Source organism: Canis lupus, chromosome 27 (genome assembly GCF_003254725.2).
Source record: "Canis lupus dingo isolate Sandy chromosome 27, ASM325472v2, whole genome shotgun sequence".
NCBI lineage: Eukaryota > Metazoa > Chordata > Mammalia > Carnivora > Canidae > Canis > Canis lupus.
The window spans coordinates 38,417,527-38,436,889 of NC_064269.1; the positions used below are offsets into that span (position 1 = coordinate 38,417,527).

Here is a 19,363-nt window from a genome sequence, read left to right on the forward strand (position 1 = left end):
TGTATGTCTTCGTGTTTGAGTTGGTCTTTGTCCAGGTGTACTTCTGTGCCTGCTGTTCGTGGCCTCTGCTCTATGTTGTCTTCTGTGAGCCATCTCACCCCCAAGCCTCCCACCATACCCTCTGCCACCCAGGCACACTGGACACGGAGGCTTCCATGGTAACACTTCAGGCTTTAATACATTTTGCTAAGGATGATGGAAGGTGAGTAGGACATCTGGTCATTGAGATGGGAGGCAGCAGAGGGGTGGGGAGCCTCCAGGCCCCAGATCCAGTGCCCATCTCCATGGAGTCTGGAGGCAGCTGCTCTAGGCTCAGGGCCAGAAGTGGTATTACTCACTCTGAGCCCCTCCTCTGAGTCTTGTAGGCCCACGTGGGCTCACAGGGTCAGCTGGGGGAAGATGGGGTTACCTGGGCCCCAGGATCCTCCCCAAGGTCTTGCGCTCCCCTCACCCCCTGTCAGGGAACAGCGTCTCCCCGCACTTAACCCCAAAGGAAGTCCAACGGCTCTGCTGTCAGGGGACCCAAGGGAGAGCCTGCGGGGTGAGAGGCCCAGGGGTCTGGGCCGGCGAGGAGAGGGTCCTGGGGAAGCAGTCGGAGAAGGCAGAGGTGTCTCATCGATGAAGGTGGTGATCTCTTCCCGGAAGAAGCCAGGACCCCGTGGAGGTCCCCCACCTGACCCCAATACCCCACCCTCCAGGAATTGGCGAAGGCTAGCCAGCCCTCCACCTTCACCTTCCTCCTCATCCTCCTCATCCTCCAGCCTTTGCCTCCGACCCAGGTACTCAGGAGGGCCCCCCAGGGCTCGGCTCTGGGCTGGGAGGACCCGGATGTCATCAGAGGATGACCACTTATGCAGGATGGAGCCTGGTGCCCGAGGAGTAGAGAAGATGTTGGTCTCATCATGGGACAGACGGCGGGATAGAGGGACCTGGGAAGAGGAGCAGGTAGACGCAGAGATGCTACAGGGACAAAGTGGGAGTAGAGGCAGGAACCAAAGTGGGGACTCTGCAAGGTGGCTCCACCCCCTTAAGCTTTTGCAAAACATCTCTAATGGGCAAACCTGGTTCTGAGAGGTCTGAAGGGGAGCCTCTCTCACCACACCTTTCACCTACCCCTTAGGTGCCCTGCAGGCCAGGGCTAGGGAGTGGGGAGTCAGGATGGTTAGCAGAGACTGGAGACAAATAGTAAGGGGGTACCTAGAATAGGAGGTGCACTCCCTAGTTCCATACCTGTAAGTAGTGGACCCTCTCAAGAGGGGGAAAGAGCATGTGCCGTCCAGGCAGCAGCTTCACCTGGGAGGGGTCCCTGCTCCCTGGTCCTGTGGCACCGTTAGCATCAAAGCGAACTTTACACACTCGGCCATCTGCATAGTCATCACAGCCCCCGTCTAGGAGAGAAAAGGGGCAGGGTGGTTACAGGCAGGGAATACCCACTTCCCTCCCCACCCCCCTTTAAAACCTCCTGCCTCCTTTGTAAGCTTGGGTGCGGTGGGGTGTGGAATCCTTCTGTGCCCACTAGTCTGTAAGCTCCAAGAGGAAAAGCAAGAGTTTCTAACGTCTTTGCGTTCAGAGTTAGGTCCCTAGGGCTTCATACATAAAGAGGCATTTATTGAAACAGTTACAACCCCACCCAAGAACTGTCCCTCCAGGTAGGGGTCTCTCTTAGGGAGCTCAGCCTCCTCTTAGTTCCACAGCCTCCCTTTATAGTTGTGTTAGGGCTCTGGACTGTTTTTCGGATACTCGGCCTGGAGAGTGGAGGCAGAGCTGGGTAGTGTGGGCTTCCAGAGGGAAACTGACACCGGGTGCAGGGAGCCCTCGGTGCAGAAGGAAGCGGTGGGTGTACATGGGGTGCGTGATTAGGGAAAGGGGAGCCCAGAGTCAGCTCAGGGCCGGCGCAGGTTCTGTCCAGGAGGGGGCACTCCAGAGCAGCCCGTCCCCACACAGAGAAGGGCCGGTGGAAAGGCGCAGAAAAGGGAGCCGAAGCCCGGGAACGCCAAAGCCCAGTCCTTCCTCTGACCGTCGTCGCCGTCCTCCTCGGACATGATGGCCACGCACTGCTCCCACACGGTGCGCACGTCGGCCCGGTAGCGCTCGCAGGACCAGATGAAGGAGGGCAGCAGCAGTGTCTGTGCCATGGAGCACCACAGCACAGCCAGCACCATCCACGGCGGAGCCGAGTCCGACTTAAGGGAGAAGAAGCTCACCACCTAGCGGGAGGATGGGGAATGGAAAGGCGCGGGGTCACGACCCAGCCGGCTCCCAGAGGTCCCACTTGGCCCCCCACCCAATATCCTAGTGCGGGGGTGGGGGGGTGCCGAAAAGGGATGGCCCAGTTCACAGAGGATCGTGATGGAGGCAGAGTTGGAAGGGGAGATGGGATGAACAGAGGGGAAGGGACTGATTCAGGGGAAGGTCCGGGGTAAGTACTGCAGACAAAGCCCTGACATCCAGAGGGACAGAACACTTGAACACAGAGAGAAATTCAGGAATCCGAACTAGCTGGGGATGCATAGCTGGGGTGGTGGGGTGAGCTCTCAGGGGTTGCCACCCTGGAGTGCTCAGGGACCCTGTGGGATGTCCTGAGACTGTTAGGGAATGGAGACTGGACTGGGCTGCTGGACAGTGGGCTGGGGGGCTTAAGTGTGGAGCCACAGGATAGATGGTGGCGCTGGAAGACGGGGAGTGGGGTTGAGTAGCAGAAGCTGGAAAGCAGATGACAAGACTGGAGGCAATGGGAACTGGGAGCTGGATGATAGGGGTGGGGGGCTCACAGATGGGGGTGGGCAGAAGAGACGAAGGTGGATGGCAGAGTTGCTGTATGGCTAAAGGACTTGGAAGTCAAGCGATTGTGCTGGGGCCCGGACTAGGGAGAGCAGGTGGGGGACCCCAATCTCACCAAGATGGGCACCCCTGTGAGTGAGTCATAGAGAAAGACGATGGCGCTGACCAAGTTGGTGACCTGCAGGGATGTCTTGGCCGACTCAGAGCCATCCAGCGAGGACCGCCGCTTCCCTCTGGCATCCTCCACCACAATGGCTGGCACCTCAAAGGCTGGCCGGGTACCCAACCCCCCTGGCCCAGCCCCCTTGGCACCACCCCCAGCCCCTGCTCTCGGGCCGCCCAGCCGAGCCCTCCGGGGCCTGGCCCACAATGTCTGGTAGAAGGTGATGGCCACACAGACCAGCCCCATGACAATGCCCCCAAGTAGCAAGAGGCTGAAGCACACGCCAAAGCCCAGGCCGATCTTGGAGACTATGAACTGGCAGCCACGGGCATAGTACCGCTCGCCATTGTTGTGCCAGCCAATGGAGGGTAGTGTGGAGAGGATGAAGCTGACCATCCAGATGCCCATGACAGCGTGCAGTGCCTGCTTCTTGGCGTTGCTAAGGCGGTAGTTGACAGGCCAACGCACCATCCACATGCGATGGTAGGAGAGTGAGGCGACTGTGAAGCAGGTGGCCAGGGCCAGGGTATAGTAGGTGGACACGAAGACCTTGCAGATGCTCTCGTTCCAGTCATAGTCGGAGGAAGCCTGGCGCCGTAGCTGCACCACAGCGAAGGTGGTGAGGGGCACAGCCGCCATGAGTATGTGTGTGCCCGCCAGGAAGCAGAGCAGCAACTCCAGCGGCTTGTGCTTCTGCTGCTTGGCCGAGATGCTGAGGATGATCCAGGCATTGGCCAGCAGCGCCAGGAGCCCACAGGCAAGCCAGGACAAGGCGTTTGAGCGCAGGGAGGCCTCCTCTGCCCCTGCTCCTCCCCGAGCCATCCTATCCCCGGCTCCCCCCACCCCCTTGAACTCCTGGGGGTGGGGGCTGGGTCTCACCCAGGAGCCCCACTCATACACACACCCATGATGCACACAATTCCTGCCCTGTGGTGAAGCAGGCCGCCTCTAGGCCTACCCTGCTGCTCAGCATTGCATGACTGACCCAGCTAAAGTCCCGTGTGGAGGGCAGGGGAGGAGACTGAGGGTCAGCAGAGGTGGTCCTCAGCCTCCATATTGGGTGGTGCCCTTCCTGAAGTATCTCTGTGGTCAATGAGGGAGGCAGGCTGACTGCTTTCCCAGCTATGAGGCTGGCTGAGGAGCTTTGGTCCCCATGCCGGGACTTCCAGGTCTCCTCTTCCTCTGGTTCTTGACCAGTCAAGGATCTTCTGGGCACCCCCAAGGGGTGTGGAGGGTTAGGCTCAGCCACCTGGACAAACAGCAAGGGAGAAATGACATGTGGGAGGGGGAGGGTAAAGGTAGGGCAGGCTGGTCTCTGACAGATTTCTCATGCCCCCTTCTCTTGAAATCATAGAAATAACGGATTACTAGGGGCCATGGGGCCATTCAGAACATTCTTCTGCCTTCAATCAGATGGCCAGTCACAGCCCACACAGGTAGGAGACCTGCTTTCCAGACCTTGAGAAAGAAGGTATTCAGACCCCCCCGTCTCCTATACTTTTTGGCCCTTTTTCTTCCCTCTGGCATTCCCAGGTCCCCTCTTCTTATAAACCCTGCTCAGTGCTATTCAACCCTTATCTTCACGTCCCCGAATCTCTCTCCAGAGCTACTGCTGGAGATGTATGACTTGTTTCTTCTTGAGGGTTCGCAGTAAACTGGGATATGTAACCTATTCCAGCTCCTGGGCCCAGGGGTGTTGGTGCTTAGCCCTATTTCCCCAAGCCTGCATGATTCCCCTTGAGCTCACCAGGGATCTGGGAAGATAGAAGAAAGGAGGCTGGGACCAAGGGAGGGGGGCTAGGGAACACGCAGGCGGGGAAACCACTGACATCAGAAGCATCCAGAAATGGAAAGATGGGGATCTAGGGGAAGGAGGAGAGTTTGAGCAGAAGAGAAAGAGGGGGCAAAGTGATAGTATCTGAAAATAGAAGGGAACCCCCAGAGACCCCTGGAGTGGAGGCTTGGGAGGGAGAGGGATTGTGTGGAGGGAGGGAGCAGGAAACAGGGAGGCTGAGAAGAAAAGCCAGATTTCCATAAGGTGCTGACTCCCACTGGTGGACCTCCATTCTTTTCTCCCCTGCCCCAGCCTCAGTCTCCCTCTGCAGGGAGGGAGGAGAGTCCTGACTTGCCAGAAGCTGAGCTTCAGGGAGTCCTGGGGAGGGGGTAAGAGGAAATCAGGTGAAACCCTGAACTGAGTGGAGGCAAGAAGGATGAGCTAACGGCTTTGGCTTGGGGGGGGGGGGGGTAATAGGGGTGGTGTAAAAATGGGGCACAGTAGTGAGAGGGTCTGCTTTCTGTGGAAGACCCTCCGATCCTTGATCCTTGCCCTCCCTGAGAGGTCCTAGTCCGCCCCCCACCTTTGTTCCCTTCGGAGCCCAGTACACCCCAGTTGCCATGGCAATGGCCAGCCAGAGGGAGGTGGAAGGAATTGGTCAGCAGCGCCCCCCCCACTACTCTCCTCTACAGCCTGGCACCCCTTCCCACCTACCCCCCCCACCCCAGCCCCAGCGGGTGGGCTCGGGAAGAAAGAGATGGGGAGTCAGAGAGGGAGGGAGGCAGGAAGGATGTGAAGGACAGAGAGGAGGTGAAGGACAGAGGAAGGCGGGGGTTTCTGGGGGACTCTGCCGCGGGCAGGGGTCCCTCGCCCTTCGGGGTGAAGGGGTAAGGTCAGGCGGCTCCTCCCTCCCGCCACCCACCCTCTGCTCCCGGGCAGTGACAGCAGGTGGCTGGGGAGGAGGGGCCGGCCGGAGGGGAGAGGAGGCGGCGGCGGCGGCGGCGGCGTGGGGGAGGCGGGGAGGGGGCCGCGGGGGCCGGGGCCGGGGGTCGTCTTACCTCTGGCCGCGCCCGGCACTGCCATGGGGACCGCGCTCCCGAGCGGCTCGCCCGGACTCCCGCCGGCTCGGGCTCGGGCTCGGGCTCGGGCTCGGGCTCGGGCTCGGGCTCGGGCTCCGGCTCCGGCTCCGGCTCCGGCTCCGGCTCCGGCTCGCCCGCCCTCCTCCTTCCCTCCCTCTTCCCTCCGGGCCTCCCTCCCCCCGCGGTCCCGGCCTCCGGGGCTCGGGCCGCCGCTCCCCCGGGCTCTGCCCCGGCCGCCCCGCGCTGTCGGGGCCCCCCCTGCCGGAGGCCCGCGCCGAGAGCCCCAGGTCGGGGGCCGGCGGGGAGCGGCTCGGGGGGCGCGGGGGCGAGTGCGGGGCGGGGAGCCGGACGGCGGCGACTTGGGGGGGGAGGGGCAGCGAAGGCGCCGGCAGGGAGGGGGCGAGGACGCCGGCTGGGAACCGGCTTCATTGGTGAGACGGTTCGTGTCCTGCCCCCACCCCAGCCCGCTTTCCGACACGAACACAAGCTTCGGAGGCAGCTGGTGGTGTTCGGGGAGGAGGAAGCGTGTGTCACTGAGTGTATCCGCGAGGGCTGCGCCCGGCGTGTAGCCCCGGAGGGACAGGTGCTGGAGGTTGCGAGGAAGCTGGGGCTGCTGGGGGAGGGGGGGCACAGGTCTAAAAGAATGCACCCCCCAACACACACACACACACACACACACACACACACACACGCATCGCTTCCTCCTCCTGGAACACAAACTCACACTTCTGTTGGGGATGCACACAATTGGCAGGCACACATTACAGTTTCTCTTGGTCCCTTTTCCACCATACACATACGTGTACGTGTGTAGCACACACAACCTTGCAGCCTCTCCCTCAGTACATGAGAGGGGCCTGACTAGGAATCTGGGCCTCTGGCAAGCACACCCGGCCCCCGTGGGGTGGGCAGGTGGGTGATCAGCCTCCCGGGAATGTTTCTTTCTCCAGGGAAGCTTCGTCTCCTTCCCCTGGCGGGCCTGGCAACCTCTTCTCTGGGTCTGATCCCAGAGATCAGAAGATCCGGGTCCAGGGAGAAGAGTCTGTCTGCCTGTCTCTCTCACATACACACATGTACACACGAAGGAGAGCATCTTCTCGACAGTAAGTTTATTGTATTCTTCTGTCAGCTCAGGGAGGCAGGGGCGGGAGTGGGCAGCAATGCGGAGCCAGCAGTGGGGAGTCCTGGCAGCAACTGGGTGTTCTTCCTGGAAGGGGCAAGCTGGAAAGAGAAGACTCCTCGGGGAAAGGCGGTAGGGACTGAGACAGATGGTGAGAAAGGGAAGGAAGGAGAGGCAGAGGAGCCCGCGGATCCTGAGAGAAATGGATCAAGAAGAGGAGGAAGAATAATTGTAACCCCAATTTTCCTGTATCCTGAATGGTTTTGGGGGGGAAATGAAGGAAAGTACAGGGCAGTGGCACTGAAGCCCAGCATGGTCAATCCTTCATAGGAGGTCCCCTCAGAGGGTTCCCTCTCCAGCCAACTTCCCACCCCCTCCCCCTGGCAAAGCTCACCTTCCAGAAGGTTCTGCAACAGGGTGAGTGGTAGGTCACTGGGCACTCTCCCACAGGGCCTGTGCTCCCAGCCTGTGCTCTGATTAGGAGAATTGGCAGCTTTGTCCTCTGGTAACATGATTCTGCCACCAGCAGGTGATAGAGCAGGGATTTTAGGCAGGGAAGTCTTCTGTGTTTCTGAACTCTCTGAGGCAGGCCCTGCCTGCTGTGGTGTGCCCTTATGAATCCAGGGGTAAGGACTGGGCATCAGTGACTAATCAGCTGCAGAGATCTGCGGGATTCTTGTCTCTGTGTTCGGGATAGAGCCCTGGAACTAGGGGTTAAGAGACCTGGGCTAGTCCTGACACTGGCACTTCCTAGCTGTGTGACCTTGGGCTATCATCTGACCCCTCCGAGTTCCATTTCTGATCTATAAATTGGAGATACTAGTCTTGGTCCTGACACTACTGCTCTGTAAGATTTTCTTAAGGTTTAAACAAACAAAGGATGTGAAACTGGCTCTGAAATTGAGTGGTCCTGTTTGGCTGACAAGGAATTGTGTCTGTGTACAAGTGTGGGCTCTGTACATGGGTGTGTGTCCAGGGCTGCCTGTTTGTGCACATGTCAGGATGTGAGTCTATGCCCTGCCGACACAGAGTGAGAAGTGGGCAGGATGGAGCAGTGGAGGCTGGCAGTCAGGAGCCTTTTGATCTGGATCTACCCTCGACTGGCTCTGTCCCAAGGTCCTTCCACTAATATGACAGTCCTGTGCTTCATGCTTCAGACAGCCTGCCCTCCAAGCCAGCCTTGCCCTCCAAGCCAGTCAGGGCTGGTCCCGCATGATTCCCTGGGATCAGGGGGCAGTGGGGGAGAGAGTTGGGAAAAAGTCATAGGGCTAGGCTTGATGCAAAGGAAACGGGGAAGAAATGGCGTAAGCCTCTGCAAGAGGAGGACCAATGGCTAAGTGTGAATAAGGAGAGCTGGAGAGGGCTGGAAGTGCTGGGGTCTGCTACATTCATCTGGTCCGCAGGCCCAGGAGCCCAGCAGGAAAGGCAGGGGAGGACAGCCGGTGAGCTTGCAAGCCGGAAGCTCCACCTGGCCCCGCGCCTCAAATGAGACTACACGTCTTCTGGATCCGGCTGAAGGACAAGGAAGAGCAAGTTTATTCTTCTCCAAATCGCTTTGCATCCTCGAAGCTCCTTGTCTCCCAGACCACACTCTCCCTTCTTGGGCAGTGGTGGTCTGTCCCTGGACCATAGCTGCTGGGTGGCACCCAGAAATATCCCAGGCCTGCTGCCCCCTCACCTCTGCTCCCCGCCTTCTTCCTGCTTCCTACCTCCTCAACCACCCCACCTTTGCACCCTTCTTTGCCCTCCACCACCTTCCTTGAGCACCCACTTTCTCACTTCCATCCTATAACCCCGCCCCCCACCTCTCCCCACCAATTCCTTACTGGGAGCATTGGCAGGTCTTCTTCTCACTGAGGAGTCTCTTGATCTGAGACATCCGCTCTGCCTGGCGCTGTCCAGGAAGAAGGAGGGGAGTGGTGAGGGTCCCAGGCCTCCAGAAGGGACATGCCCTTTGGAGGGGGGAGTGGGGAGAGCTGGGAGAGGAGAAGCAGTTACTGTAACTGAGGCCACCTGTCCCAGGGTTAACTCTTTGCTCTTTCTGCTCTCTCCCAGTGCATGGATGGGTGCATGGGTGGGATCTTGGACTGGGAGAGAGCGGTGCTGGGGGTGGGGGTGGGGCGGCGGGCGGGAGGCAGGCAGAGGGAGCCAGAGCAGAAGCAGGCCACATGCACAGGGCTGCCCTTGTTTCTCTATGGGCCTCAAGTGCTCAGATGCCCTGTGGGGGTACAAGGGGGGCCTGGGGAAGCGCACTCACCCTGCGGCGCCAGCACTTAACACAGCAGAAGACGCAAAGCCCAATTAGAAGCAGAAGGCCTAAGATCCCGCCCAGCGTGATAGCCAAGAACTTTGGCCAGGACTTGATGACCACTGGGGATGAAACTGCAAAGGAGAGAGAGATGTTCCCGCTCACTGCCCTCCGTCAGGGTGTTCTGGAAGGCCCCAGGAAGGCCTTGCTTCCCAGGTACACCTGGGGCTGGGAGAGCACAGCAAGGTCCATGGGGCTCTCTCCCAGGCCATCAGGGCTGAAGGGGAAAGGCTGAGAAAGGGGTCTTAAGGTTTAGAGACTACAGGGCACTCTGGGGAACCGGAAGCAGCGGTTTCAGGCTGTGCACAGTGCATGCGTGTGTACCTGCGTGTGTGCAGGTGTCCAGGTTTGGAAAGGAGGTAGGGAGGGGGCTCTTGGTCAGATGTGCTGCATTCTTGGACTGTGAACCTTAGGGAGGTGAGAACTTGTGGGGTTGCAGGTAGGAACCACGCCTCGCCTTATCTCCTTCCCCCTGTGGGTCCAGGCAGTTTGAGAATAACCTACCCATCTCAGGGGAAGAGGGAGGCTGGGACCCTGGGTGGTCTCCACCAACCCGGGGAAGGTCCCAGAGCTGAAGAGGGAGGGGCTTGAGGTTAGGCCAGGAGCCTGGATCATCACTCACCATTGAGGCTGGATGCCAGCAGGACTTTGTCCTTGTCACTCAGGAGACACTGCCACGTTCCCCCCTCAGGATCCACCACCCATACCAGCTTCTGCTGCTTTGAGACCTTGGCAGCCTGCTCTTTCAGATTCAAGCTCAGTGTCAGCTCAGGGGAGGTGGGTCCCAGCACCTCACAGGTCAGATTGTTCTGAGAACTATTTGCTGTGGGAGGACAAGAGCCTGAGGCTGGGAGCCTGGATCTCTAAGTTCCTGGCACCTCCATACTTTAAGAGGATTCAGTAGAACAATCAAAATGCTTCACATGGATGCTCCTCTTTGAGCCTCTCAGAGCACATTTTCAAGTAGTTATAGAAAACACGCACACACACACACAGCTTTTGAGACCTGGGTCTTGGACTTGTATCTTAACCCCACTGCTTACTATCTGTGTGTCCCTGCAAGTTACTTGACAATCCAAGCCCCAGACATTAATTAAATACACAATAAATTCACAAACACATGTAAAGCTCTCAGATGGGTCTGGCATGTACTGAGCATCAAATATTAGCCATTACTATTTGTGGAGTTTTGGTGATGGGGGAGATAAGGAAGTGAAGAGCTCAATGCAGAGCCTGATGATACCCTCCTCACTACCTTAATAAGAGTGGATTTCGCTATCCTCAGAAGAAAGAGGCCCACAGAGGCAGGGGGCTTAGGGCCATAGAGGGGTGGGCAGAAGCAGAATTAGAGCCCTGGTTCTCAGCTCACACTCTTTGGGGATTCTCAGCAGAGCCCATCCCAGGCTGGCTCATAGATGTCAAGGAAGAACATGTGGATTCCAGTCTCAGTTCAAAACCAGCCCCAAGCCAGAAGGCCCTGGTTCAGCTCCATCAGGGAAGCAGGGCGGAGGGATCCCTTTTGGGGCCTCAGAGTGAACCCTGGGCCAGGTCCCTCTACCTCCTGCCCCTGCCCTCCCCTTCTCAGCCTACCTCCTCACCTCTCATTACCACGAGGTTCACTTCCTGGTACAACGTCCCCTTGGCAAGATTCAGGGTCAGGATTCCAGAACCAGCATACCGAGACAAAACTTGGGGCAAGGTAAAGCGGAGTGGGAGCGATTCCTTCATCTGAAGTTTGAGGGGGGCATGGGCCTCTTTCATAGACAGCTTCCTGTTCTCTAAGGTGAAGGAGATCCAGAGCAAGGACGAGGAGGCCCCCTGTGCCTGCCACCTCAGTTCCCCGACCAGGTTTTCATCTTCGAAGCTAAGTGGGAAGGAGAACTCCACCTGGTCCCCTTCTCTTGCATAGAATGTGTTAGAGACCTTCTGGAAAGCTGGAGGTGGGAAGAGAGAGAAGCTGGGTCAGGAGATAGGAAGTTGGGGGTATACGGGTACGGTAGGCATGGGCCAGGAGCACAAAGAGATGGAAGGGGAGGGACCGGGTGAAACCAAATCTTTAGGTTGCCACATCAAGCCCTTAAATTCTCATCTACTTCTTCAGTCCTCTCTGGTCTCTCCACCTGGCATGTTCCCAAGGCAGTGCCTCCTCCCACTGGAAGCCCTCATAGAGTAGCCCAGTCACAGGAGGCCTCTCCCTCCTCAGGATCTCTGGAGCACAAGGGGCATTTGGCATGCACTACTTAGGTGCATAATTTATCAGCCTTCACAAGATAAGGAGCAAATGCTTGCCTTGGGCTTACTATGTGCCATGCACTGTTCTGTTAAGTGCATTACACGTATTAGTTCTCGTGGTAACACTACAAGGTAGGTACTATCACGGTGAGCATCGTCCCTGAAACCAAGGCACAGAGAGGTTCAGTGACTGGCCCAAGGTCTCATGGTTAAGTCATAGCCAGGATTTCTGTTGGTCTGTGTGTTTAACCACCATACTACCCTCCGTGGGTCACATGAGGACCCAGCGGACAGGATCTGGGGTAGGACTTGCATTTTGGGCTCTTGGTGCAACAACCTCCCACCCCACTGGGGTGTGCAGCCTGGGATTCTACAGGTGCAATATATACAACAGGGCGGGCTTGCTGGTGTTAATGTCGTCTGAGTAAATGGATCTGCAGCTCAGTGGGAATGGGGGGCTAGGCAGCAAAGAAAACATGAGGCCTCCCTTGTTTCCTCCCTTGGGGCCTCCTCCAGGGGTCTTTGGGGCCCCTCACATCCTTATATCCCTTGTCCCTTCCTTCCTGTCTCTGTGTCCACCACTGAGAGGGGCAGCTCTTAGCACCCCGAGGAAGAGAGGGCTCAGTGTACCCCTTGGGACAGAATTCAGCTTCCCGGGGTGGCAGGGGGGAGACTGGCCCTGGCCTCCCTCTGTTGACCAGAAGCAGAGGGAGGAGCAGAGCAGTGAGAGCAGAGGGCCACTGAAGCAGACGGGAGAGGCGCCCCTCTTACCCAGCACCAAGACGTTTATGTTGAACTCCACTGTCTTCTGGCTCTGGGAGATGATACATGTCCAGGTGCCACCGTCCTGCAGCTCCGGCCAGGACAGTGAAAGGTTTTGGCCACCATGCTTGCTTTTGTTCCCTGGACCTTTCCATTGCACTGAAGGGCTACTCCCTGAGGGGTTTTCCAGGGTCAGGGTCAGCTGCTGCCCTTGCAGCAGGCGGATATTGCTGCTGCCACTGCTGCTGCCAGAGTCCCACTTGGCAGTCACTGTGGAAGGAGCAGGCCACCTGTGTCACACACGCCTTCCCCAAGGAGAAGGCAGAAGCCAGGAAACCAAGAATGTCTCTCCATTCCTCCCCCACCCCAACACCCAGGGACCCAGCCCCAGCCCAAGGCAGAGTTTCCCTCTCTCCTCCTGCTGGCTCCAGTCCTCTCTGCCTTTGTCACTGCCCTACTCCCTCCTTCCTCTGGCTCCTCCCCGCCCCGCCCCCCCCCGCCCTCCCCCCCCCACCTCTCTGGATTTCTTTCTTTCCCACTGGCCCACCAACTGGGGGCCCAGAGGGGGATTTGAGGAGACAGGGGGGCCAGTTAGGCCAGGGCCTGTTTTCCCTGTAGGAACGGGAGTCAGGGAGGAAGACAGATTGGTTGGAGGGATCCTCTTCTACTCACAGTTGAACACCAGCAATTCCACCTCTTGCCTCTTGTCTGTGTCACAGAAGTAAATCCCTGAGTCAGCAACTTCGAGATCCTTGATGACCAGAGGAAAGGATCCTTGGTCCCACAGGTTTTTTTTCGATTCAACACGATGCTTCAGCCTGGAGCTGCCTGGGAGCAGAAGCCACATGGAAGAGGTTGGGGTAGCCTGAAGATGTGACAGCCCTGTGGAGGGCAATGCCCACGACTTTTCTGAGCTCAGCCTCTAACTTCCCGCAAAATTTGCCCCAAGTCAGAAAACCCCAGACTGGTGAGGAGGAGATTCCATCCCATGAGCTTGATTGGCCAGGATCTCATTAAGCCAAAATAAAATACTATCTTTATTTCAAGAGCACCAACCCCTACATGCCCAATACTTAACATGCATCATCTCAAGAAATCTTCACAACAATTCCAAGAAGTGAGTGAAGTGGCTTATTTTGCAGATTAAATAGTTGCCCCGACTCTTACGCATTGTTGGCAGGAATATAAACCGGTACAATTTCTTTGGGAGGTAATTTATAATATCTATCAGAATGACAAATGCACATACAAAGATACCTGTCCACCAAGAAGGAATAGGGTAAGTAAATTATAGTTTGCCCATTCAATGGAATGCTGTACGAGAAGAAGGAAGCTCTGTATCTACTGAATGGAGTAATAGCTAAGAAATATAATTAACTGAAAAGAGCAAGATATTGGACAGGCTTTGTTTGTTTACAAAGGAGGGAGAAATTTCTCTCTCTGTCATCTGCCTTGCATGGGAACAAATATTTCTAGAAGTAAACAGAAGAACACAGTAACTTTGGTTGCCCCTGGGGAGGAGTGAATACCCACCGACAGGTGTGGAATGGGGGGGGTGATTCTCACTACATACCCTTTTCTACCTTTTGGATTTGACTCCAGTAAGTGGCGGAGCCAGGATTAAAATCCAAGCCCATTGGGTATACTATGCAGTACTGTGTCTGGAAAGTTCCTCAAGCAGGGACACGTGGCCTCCCCCAGTCTCCTCTCCTAGTACCTAATAACCATCACCAGGAGGAAGTTCTTCTCTTTAGCTAATCACTTTCTGGATGTGGTGGCACCTTCAGAATTCCTGTAGAGGAAGGTTTTAAAGGCTATTCTCACATAGCAAACGCACAATTTTTTACTTAGAATACATATTTGGGGGATCCCTGGGTGGCGCAGCGGTTTGGCGCCTGCCTTTGGCCCAGGGCGCGATCCTGGAGACCCGGGATCGAATCCCACATCGGGCTCCCGGTCATGGAGCCTGCTTCTCCCTCTGCCTGTGTCTCTGCCTCTCTCTCTCTCTCTGTGACTATCATAAGTAAATAAATAAAAAAAATTAAAAAAATAAAAAATAAAAAAATAAAAAAAAAAAGAATACATATTTGGAGGGATGGGGTGAAGGTAGCTGAGAACAAAACCCCACCTTCAGCCCCTCGGGCTCTACTTCTGAGCAGTTATGGGTCTTCTCTCTGTTTGCACCTGGGTGTAGGAGACTGGGTGTCACATTGGCCCAGCATTCTCCCCTGCCTCCCTCTGCAGGCCTGGTAGGCCCATTCCCACTGCCCAGGTTCATCCTCCACAGGAGACCTTTCCAGATTAGCTGTAGCCCTGGGCTCTCCCTCAGCATACCACCAAGCCCTCTGTCCTTGGTTCTTTGGGGGTCCCTGCCCTCTGGCTCCTTCCCTTGCTCTGCACTTGGCTTAGTTCCTAGTTACTCTAAAATCCTGCTGCATTCTTTTCACAATCTACCAAGCTTCTTGGACTAGTAAGTAGCCTTCTTGGGTTCTGCCCCCTTTTCTACTTTGTTGGCCCTCTCCTCCTATGTGAGCACCATTTCCTTTTCTTCCTCTTGGGTTCTTGCTCTGACAATAGCATTTACGTGTTCCCCAGACTCTGTCTCACATCCTCTTCCCAATTTCTACAGACATTCTAAACTCCAGGGCACCACCTGTCAGTGCTATGGGTGACTCCCAAACTGATATTCCTGGACCCAGCCTCTCTCCTCAATTCTGAGATAGTTCCAGTGGCCCAAGGAATAACTTTATCTGAAAATCCTGCCATCCCCCAAAACTCACTTGGTTGTAAATGAAGTGGGTCACCCTTTCCCTAAATTAACTCTCCCTCCTTGCTTTCCCCTTCCTCTTCTGGGCCCTATAATGGCCCTGTCACTTGTATAGGCTGTCACACACTTTGTAAAAGAGATCACAAGGTGGTGTGAAAGATATAAGAGTATGGATGAGTCTGGGATACATCGTGGAGAAGATCGGTATTGCACCAAGCCTTGAAAGAAGAATAGGCAACAGGCCAGAACAAAGGGGAGGAATGAGCATATCTGGGAAGTGGAAAGGCTCCAGTGAGGAAACCACGAAGGCGTCTAGGTTTCCAACTGGGAAGCTGTGGGAAGTGATGCCCAGTAGTGAATGTCCAGCAGAGGCTTCCAGATCTGATCCAATGGGCTAGGGGGTGATGTGTACAAGGCATTGCTTTGCTAGTCAGTACTGAAGCAGGTGGAAGAGAAATCTAAGTAGGAGAGACTAGGAAGAGAGAGAATTGCCAAACTGCCAAGAAGCTTCCACTGTAATCCAGATAGGAGTTCTGTGGCCTTGGCTAATGACGGTGCCATTCTCTGAGGAAATAACAAAACAAAATAAATAACAAAATTCAACTGAATGAATCGTGGAGATTCAATTGGCTTTATTAATGCATTCATGAGTTGGGCAGTATCCTATCTAGCAAGTAAAGGGGAACTCTGAAGGCCTACAGAGAAGGAAAGGTTTGTGGGGTTTTTAAAAAAGATTTTTATGAATTTGAGAGAGAGAAAAAAAAGCATTAGCAGAGGAGGTGCAGAGGGACAAGCAGAATCCCTGCTGAGTGGGACTCCATCTCAGGACCCTGAGATAATCTGAGCAAAGTCAGAGGCACCACCCAGGCACCCTCAAAAGGAAAGATTTTTAAAGGTAGAGAGGAGGTGGAAAAAAGGAAATTATTAGCAGAGAATCCATTGTTTTTTGCAAGATCACCCTCCTAAGGGAAACAGATGGGGTCCATCAGTAAATTTCCTTTTTTTTTTTTTAATTTTTATTTATTTATGATAGTCACACAGAGATAGAGAGAGAGGCAGAGACACAGGCAGAGGGAGAAGCAGGCTCCATGCACCGGGAGCCCGACGTGGGATTCAATCCCAGGTCTCCAAGATCGCGCCCTGGGCCAAAGGCAGGCGCTAAACCGCTGCGCCACCCAGGGATCCCCATCAGTAAATTTCCTAGTGCTGACCAGGAAATGCCCATGTTGATGGGTCAAAGGTCACATTTCTGGGGTTGAAACTGCAGTTAAGTTAGCTCTTAAGTCTTGGTTTACTGACTCGGGGCCTTACCCCAAGTGACACCATTTGGGGCCTGTCACTTTCATTTTAACAAGATGAAACAGCAAAAGGAAGGAATAGGCTATTCCTTTTAAAGGAAGGAATAGCCATCATGGGTGACTGTTGGGAAAACAGGATTGAAGTAGAGAAAAAGAAAAAATCCTGACTCCCTAGTTCAGAAATTAGGGGGAGTGAGGAGAATGAAACTGTCCTCATCAGAGATCAGGAACTTGAGAAGGGGAGCTGTTCTGGAAGAAGATCAAATCCTAGAAACAGAACAAAAGCACTGACACAAAAGACAAGAATTTTTAGAAAGGAGCACATTGTAACACCTCACAGGCAATCGAAAAATGCAAATTAAAAACAACACTGATATATTTTTCAATATCAAATGAGCAAAAAAAAAAAAAAAAGAAAGAAAGAAAAAAGAAAAAGAAAGTGTTAAATAATACTACCCAGTACTGGCAAGGCTGCTAGTGGAAAAGGCATAGTTTAACTAGACTTCATGTAAATGAATAGAAACTCTCCAGAAGCAATCCTGCAGTATATACAATCTGTTATTAAAACTTTATGTCCTTAATGTCATTTCTAGTATGTTATTCTTAAAACAATAATTTAAAAATGCAAACCAGTACATATAAAAATAATAGTGTTGTCAATAAGGTGCAACATTAGATAAAAAGATAATGGCTGTATATTAGAGTATATTAATTTTTTAAAAGATTTTAGTTATTTGGGATCCCTGGGTGGCGCAGCGGTTTGGCGCCTGCCTTTGGCCCAGGGCGCGATCCTGGAGACCGGGGATCGAATCCCATGTCAGGCTCCCGGTGCATGGAGCCTGCTTCTCCCTCGGCCTATGTCTCTGCCTCTCTCTCTCTCTGTGACTATCATAAATAAATAAAAATTAAAAAAAAAAAGATTTTAGTTATTTATTCACGAGAGACACAGAGAGAGGCAGAGACATAGGCCTCCCATGCCTGTGTCTCTGCCTCTCTCTGTGTCTCTCGTGAATAAATAAATACAGTTTTTTTAAGGGTTCCTTTTCCTCCACATCCTCACCAACATTTGTTCTTTCTTATGTTTTTGATGTTTGATTTAGCCACTCTGACAGGTACAAGGTGATATCACATTGTGATTTTGATTTGCATCGATTTGCATTTCCCTCATGATGATTGAAGTTGAGCATCTTTCCGTGTTGTCTATGAGCATCTATATGTCTTCTTTGGAGAAATATCTGTTCGTATCTTTTGCGCATTTTAAAATAGGATTATTTGTTTTTTGAGTGTTGAGTTGTATCAGTTCTCTACATATTTTGGATACTAACCTTCCATTAGGTATGTCATTTGCAAATACCTTCTCCCATTCAGGAGGTTGCCTTTTAGTTTGGTTGATTGTTTCCTTCACTGTGCAGAAGCTTTTATTTTGATGTAGTCCCTACAGATTATTTTTGTTTTTATCTCTCTGGCCTCAGAATACATTTTTTTTTTAATTTTTATTTATTTATGATAGTCACACAGAGAGAAAGAGAGAGAGGCAGAGACACAGGCAGAGGGAGAAGCAGGCTCCATGCACCAGGAGCCCGATGTGGGATTCGATCCCGGGTCTCCAGGATCGCGCCCTGGGCCAAAGGCAGGCGCCAAACCGCTGCGCCACCCAGGGATCCCCAGAATACATTTTTGAAAGACACTCCTATGGCTGATGTCAAAGAAGTTACTGCCTGTGTTCTCTTCTAGGTTTTTTATGGTTTCAGGTCTCAAACTGAGGTCTTTAAGCCATTTCGACTTTACTTTTGTGTGTGGTATAAGAAAGTGATGCAGTTTCATTCTTTTACATGTTGCTGTCCAGTTTTCCCAACACTATTTGTTGAAGAGACTGTCTTTTTCCCATTGGATAGTTTTGCCTTCTTTGTTAAAGATTAATAGACCATGTAATTGTGGGTTTATTTCTGGATTTTCTCCTTTGTTCTGTTAACCATACTGTTTTGATTACTGATGCTTTGTAATATAACTTGAAAGTCTGAAATCGTGATGCCTCTGGCTTTGCTTTTCTTTTTCAAGATTTCTCTGGCTCTTTGGGATCCTTTATGGTTCCATACAAATTTTAGGATTGTTTGTTCTAGTTCTGTGAAAACTGCTGTTGGTACTTTGACAGGGGTTGCGTTAAATCTGCAGATTAAAAAAAAATCTGCAGATTGCTTTGGGTAGTATAGACATCTTAACAATATTTGTTCTTCCCATCCATGAGCATGGAATGTTTTTCCATTTCTTTGTGTCATCTTCAATTTCTTTATCAGTTTATATTTTTCAGAATACAGATCTTTCACCCCCTTGGTTAGGTTTATTCCTAGGTATCTTATTATTTTTGGTGCAATTGTATTAAAACAATTTTTAATGAAATGGGAAATATTCGTCATATGCATTTTAGACATTGCATTAGAGTAGACTACTTTTTAGTTTTGAATTACAATATTTATACAGACTCAGTACTTCCCTTTTCCCTTGCCTACCTTTCTAATATTACTGTAGAGAGTTTGGTATACATTCCTCCATACTTTCTTCTTTGTTCATGCAAACATATATTCACACATATTGAATTTTTAAATTAGAATGGAATTATACTGAGTGCCTGGGTGGCTCAGTCGGTTAAACATCAGACTCTTGGTTTTGGCTCAGGTCATGATCACACAGGTGATAAGACTGAGCCCTGCATTGGGCTCCAGGCTCAGCAGGGACTCTGTCTGAAGATTCTTTCCCTCTGCCCCTCCCCCAACTCTCTCTCTGGAATACATAAATCCTTAAAATAGGATTATATTAACATATACTCTTTCCACTTAAAATATGCCTTGAGGGATCCCTGGGTGGCGCAGCGGTTTGGCGTCTGCCTTTGGCCTAGGGCGCGATCCTGGAGACCCAGGATCGAATCCCACGTCGGGCTCCTGGTGCATGGAGCCTGCTTCTCTCTCTGCCTGTGTCTCTGCCTCTCTCTCTCTCTCTCTCTCTGACTATCATAAATAAATAAATAAAAATTTAAACATCAAAAAAAAAATATGCTTTGACATCCTCCTAAGAATATACATGT

General features: G+C 53.1%; 2 protein-coding genes and 1 long non-coding RNA gene across 9 annotated transcripts in view; 1 reads left to right on the forward strand and 2 right to left on the reverse strand.

The window, feature by feature from the left end:
- Positions 1–156: 156 nt before the first annotated feature.
- Positions 157–7,446, reverse strand: GPR162 (G protein-coupled receptor 162). Of its 2 annotated transcripts, none has more exons than XM_035707545.2 (5): positions 7,312–7,446; positions 2,897–4,193; positions 2,018–2,207; positions 1,231–1,388; positions 157–929 (listed from the first exon to the last, which is right to left on the reverse strand). In XM_035707545.2, the coding sequence occupies exons 2-5, from the start codon at positions 3,764–3,766 to the stop codon at positions 378–380; spliced, it is 1,770 nt and encodes a 589-aa protein (XP_035563438.1). In that variant the 5' UTR covers positions 3,767–4,193; positions 7,312–7,446; the 3' UTR covers positions 157–377. The 2 variants fall into 2 exon arrangements, with proteins under 2 accessions (XP_035563438.1, XP_025327727.1); XM_025471942.3 differs by lacking the exon at positions 7,312–7,446 and adding an exon at positions 5,777–5,933.
- LOC125753802 (uncharacterized) lies at positions 5,386–13,081 on the forward strand. 2 transcript variants are annotated; one of them, XR_007406379.1, is made up of 4 exons: positions 5,386–5,528; positions 6,261–6,380; positions 6,748–6,900; positions 12,939–13,081. It is a non-coding gene; the product is annotated as an uncharacterized LOC125753802 (long non-coding RNA). The 2 variants fall into 2 exon arrangements; XR_007406380.1 differs by lacking the exon at positions 12,939–13,081 and adding an exon at positions 8,321–8,463.
- The window catches only part of CD4 (CD4 molecule), a 97,287-nt gene continuing 84,815 nt past the window's right edge, over positions 6,892–19,363 (reverse strand). For 4 of the 5 annotated variants that reach the window (XM_049102444.1, XM_035707546.2, XM_035707547.2 and 1 more), the window contains exons 4-10: positions 12,892–13,047; positions 12,229–12,489; positions 10,824–11,159; positions 9,848–10,048; positions 9,175–9,299; positions 8,744–8,811; positions 6,892–8,429 (exon numbers count right to left, since the gene is read on the reverse strand). In XM_049102444.1, coding sequence (XP_048958401.1) covers positions 8,399–8,429; positions 8,744–8,811; positions 9,175–9,299; positions 9,848–10,048; positions 10,824–11,159; positions 12,229–12,489; positions 12,892–13,047 — 1,178 coding nt within the window. In that variant the 3' untranslated portion in view covers positions 6,892–8,398. The remainder of the gene's footprint in view (positions 8,430–8,743; positions 8,812–9,174; positions 9,300–9,847; positions 10,049–10,823; positions 11,160–12,228; positions 12,490–12,891; positions 13,048–19,363) is intronic. The other variant, XM_035707548.2, reaches the window with a different exon arrangement.